Here is a 3,894-nt window from a genome sequence, read left to right as displayed (position 1 = left end):
TTCAAGATTGGGAGGATAATTTCAGTCTGTAAAGGCCTCAGTGAGAACATTGGTATATTAGTAGAGGCACTGTTCATCAATTCAGATGCATCTTCCACAGATAGCTAGGCTGTTTGGAAGGCACTTCTTGATATGGAACAGCCAGCAGCTGTTGTGGATGAACTGCTGGTGGTTGGTAGGTGTCATTTGGTGGAGATACTGATGCAGCCATCCCAAATGTGGAGGTGAATATTGAGGAAGGTGGCTTGTTTGGTTGAGAAGGACCAGGCAAATTGAATGGGGCAGAAGGTGTTGAGGTTCTGGAGGAATGCAGAAAGTGTGTTCTTAGCCTCAATCCAGTTCACAAAGATGTCATCAAAGAATCTCTGCCAGGTGAAGTGTTTGAGATTCTGGGTGGTTAGGAAGGATTCCTCTAGATGGTCCATGAACAAACTGGCATAGGATGGTGCCCTGGGGATTTCCATTGCTGTACTGTGGATATATTTGTAGGTGATGCCTTTAAAAGAGACGTGATTGTGGATGAGGATATAGTTCATTATGGTGACCAGGAGTAGGTTGTAGGTTTGGAGTCAGTGGGGCATTGGGAAACATAGTGTTGAATAGCAGCAAGGCCTTGGGTCTTGTGGATGTTAGCGTAATGCAGTGGTTCCCCACCTAGGGATCATAACTCAGGGGTGGGGGGTGGGGGAGATTTAAATGGGGAGATGTAAAGACAGCTCAGAAGAGTAAGAAGAAAACAGAAACACACAGTAAGACATGCCAAACATTGTATATTGTTATTATAGTTATCGAGTCCAAGTTTAGTAAAGTTGGCACCATCAGCTTTATCACATCTCAGCAAGTGACTGCCAACACAACACAATCTTCACCCTGTGCTCTGCAGTCTTATCTGAATATTACACCTGTTGTGTTCTGTAGAAGTAAGTATGGATTCACATTTTCAGTGAGAAAGACAATGTCAACCTGCTGCAGTGTGTTGTGTCACACAATGTCCTCAGTAATAACTCATTGCAGCCTTTGCTTCAGGACCATCATCTAACAACAGCTCAACCAGCATTGAACAATAAACCAACAGAGATTTTTGTTGGAATAGTAAATTTTTTAAACTGTATGAAACTCTACAGGTATTTTTCAGCAGGAAAACAAGTTATTGAAGCACCACATGAAATTTTCCTTTCAATAGCAAAAAAAAGTTATGGTTTGAGCTTTAAATGAAAATGCAATACCAGTTTGAATCTAAATAACAAACTTTTACTACAATGAAGCAGCAAAGAAACTGGTATAGGTATTCAAATACAGAGATATGTAAACAGGCAGAACATGGCAAAGTGGTTGGCAGTGCCTATGTGAGACAACAAGTGTCTGGCGCAGTTGTCAGATTGGTTACTGCAGCTACAATGGCAGGTTATCAAGATTTAAGTGTGGTTGACTGTGGTGTTATAGTCAGTGCATGAGCGATGGGACACAGCATCTCTGAGGTAGTGATGAATTGGGGATTTTCCCGTAGCGCCATTTCATGAGTATACCATGAATATCAAGAATCAGGTAAAACATAAAATCTGTGACATTGTTGCGGCTGGAAAAAGATCCTGCGCAAATGGGACTAACAATGACTGAAGAGAACTGTTCAATGTAACAGAAGTGCAACCGTCAACACTGACATTGGACTGTTGATGACTGGAAACATGTTGCCTGGTCAGAAGAGTCTCGTGTCATATCGAGCAGATGGACATATACGGGTATGGAGGCAACCTCATGAATCCATGGACTCTGCATGGCAGCAGGGGACTATTCAAGCTGGAGGAGGCTCTGTAATGGTGTGGGGTGTGTGCAGTCAGAGTGACATGGGACCCCTGATACATCTAGATACAACTCTGGCAGGTGCCATGTATGTAAGCATCCTGTCTGATCACCTACATCCATTTATGTCCATTGTGCATTCGGGCGGACTTGGGGAAATGTCCAGCAGGACAATGTGACACCCCACACGTCCAGAATTGCTACAGAATGGCTCCAGGAACACTCTTCTGAGTTTAAACTCTTCTGTTGGCCACCAAACTCCCCAGAGATGAATATTATTGAGCATATCTGGGATGCCTTGCAACATACTGTTCAGAAGAGACCTCCTCCCCTTTGTTCTCTTATGGATTTATGGACAGCCCTACAGAATTCATGGTGTCATTTCCCTCCAGCAGTACTTCAGACATTAGCTGAGTCCATGTCACATTGTGTTGGGGCACTTCTGCATGCTTGCGGGGGCCCTACAAGATATTAGGCAGGTGTACCAGTTTCTTTGGCTCTTCATTGTAATTCACAGAATGAAGGTAACACAGACACAAAATGAAAAATAACAAAAAAGAGCACATATATAAAAGCGTCCATAGCAACAACGCCAAAGATGAATGTTCTAGCAGAGGCACTGATTCTAAACGAAATTTCCAACACCCCCACCCCACTAGGTGAGACACCTCTCAGTACTTTAGCTCCATAGTCCAAATCCTTGGATTAGTTGATGACGTCTGGATCTTGTACATCTTTAGTATGATAGGACATGTATTCATACATCTTATTTGATCTTGGTATTCAGGAAGATCTTCTGAATTCTTGTTGAGCTGGTTCTGAGTCTTCATTTATTTCAACTGAGTTTGATGCTTCTGAAATGCTATTATTTGACATGGTGTGCCTTGAATTATCTTGCACCTCAACGTTCTTCTCTTCATTTGTGAATGGAATAAATATCTGGTTCGGTTCCTGCAAATGATCAGAATCAGATGTTCCTCGCTCATCATTACTCTTCTGATCTGTTTACTTTTTAAAAATTACGTCCCTAGCTTTTATAATTCTTTGATGAACAGGACTGAACAATCAGTATGCCTTGTTGTCTTCGCAATAGCTGGCAAGTGTGCAGTGAACTCATTTTTTGTCCCATTTGCACCTACTGGCTTTTGGTATGTGAATATATGACTTATTGCTGAATAATCTACGATGTTGGAGGGATAATAAGATAAACATTAGTGGAGACTGCTTCTCCCCAAAATTTCATATGTGATTTTGTGTCGAATAACTTATATCTTGCCTTCTCCATGATTGTTCTGTTGTATCTTCCTGCTACACCATTTAGTTCTGGAGTTGTCCGGGTTGTTCCTTAAGAATTTCATCAATCTTTCATTTACATATCCATTTAGATTATCAGTTTGTAATATACAAAGTCTTTCACCTGTCTAATTCTCTATAAATTCCTTAGAATTGTGAATAATATCAGGTACTTGGTATTTATTACTGACAGTGTACAAAAACTTTGTTGAAGAATCGTCAATCAGAGTTAGGAAACATTTAGCTCCTGTAATTGATGTGGTCTGCATTGTACCACACAAATCTCAATGTACCAACACCAAAATCCTTTTAGCTCTGGATGTGGAATGTGGAAAGGAAAATCTGCATCTCTTGCTAGGCACTTAATGTATGGAGTGGCTCCTTTGTATGTGATGCCATTAACCAAACATTTTCATAAATCTTCAATTGCATCTGAGTGTAAATATAACAATCTTCTGTGCGAAATATTTGCATCATTAGACAAGGATGCACACTTTGCTCCAACACTGTGATCACTTGGTTGATCCCGTTTATAAATTCTGTTGATTAATGGTGCTGTGGCTATCTATTTCTTCTCTGCATCACAAATTTCAACAGCCTCTATCATCAAAAATGACTGAGTGACTCTGTTTCATTATTTTGCTGTCAGAAAGTAAAACTGTACTCAATGAAGGGACATAGAGCACATCTTCCACCTAATATTTGTCGTCTCTCTGCCTACTTGTGCTTCAATGTGTGCATCCTGTCCCTCTGATGGTTAAATTTTCATCATTAGCCACAACCACTTGTGAACTGGGCACT

General features: G+C 40.9%; 1 protein-coding gene across 1 annotated transcript; it reads left to right on the top strand.

The window, feature by feature from the left end:
• The first annotated feature begins 696 nt into the window (after window positions 1–696).
• Window positions 697–2,491, top strand: LOC126482093 (uncharacterized). The gene is made up of 3 exons (XM_050106068.1): window positions 697–725; window positions 945–1,198; window positions 2,376–2,491. Exons 1-3 carry the CDS (start codon window positions 697–699, stop codon window positions 2,489–2,491), a joined length of 399 nt encoding a protein of 132 aa, XP_049962025.1.
• The last annotated feature ends 1,403 nt before the right edge of the window (window positions 2,492–3,894 follow it).

The sequence above is a fragment of the Schistocerca serialis genome, chromosome 5, assembly GCF_023864345.2.
Source record: "Schistocerca serialis cubense isolate TAMUIC-IGC-003099 chromosome 5, iqSchSeri2.2, whole genome shotgun sequence".
Taxonomy (NCBI): Eukaryota; Metazoa; Arthropoda; class Insecta; order Orthoptera; family Acrididae; genus Schistocerca; species Schistocerca serialis.
This window is presented reverse-complemented; position numbering and strand designations above follow the sequence as displayed.

Bases quoted from the DNA above. Each gene is read 5' to 3' on its own strand.
- LOC126482093 (XM_050106068.1), top strand. From the start codon at position 697: ATGGGGAGATGTAAAGACAGCTCAGAAGA. The intron at 726-944 runs GTAAGAAGAAAA...TCACATTTTCAG, and splicing joins TGTAAAGACAGCTCAGAAGA to TGAGAAAGACAATGTCAACC. The intron at 1,199-2,375 runs GTTTGAGCTTTA...CATATATAAAAG, and splicing joins AATAGCAAAAAAAAGTTATG to CGTCCATAGCAACAACGCCA.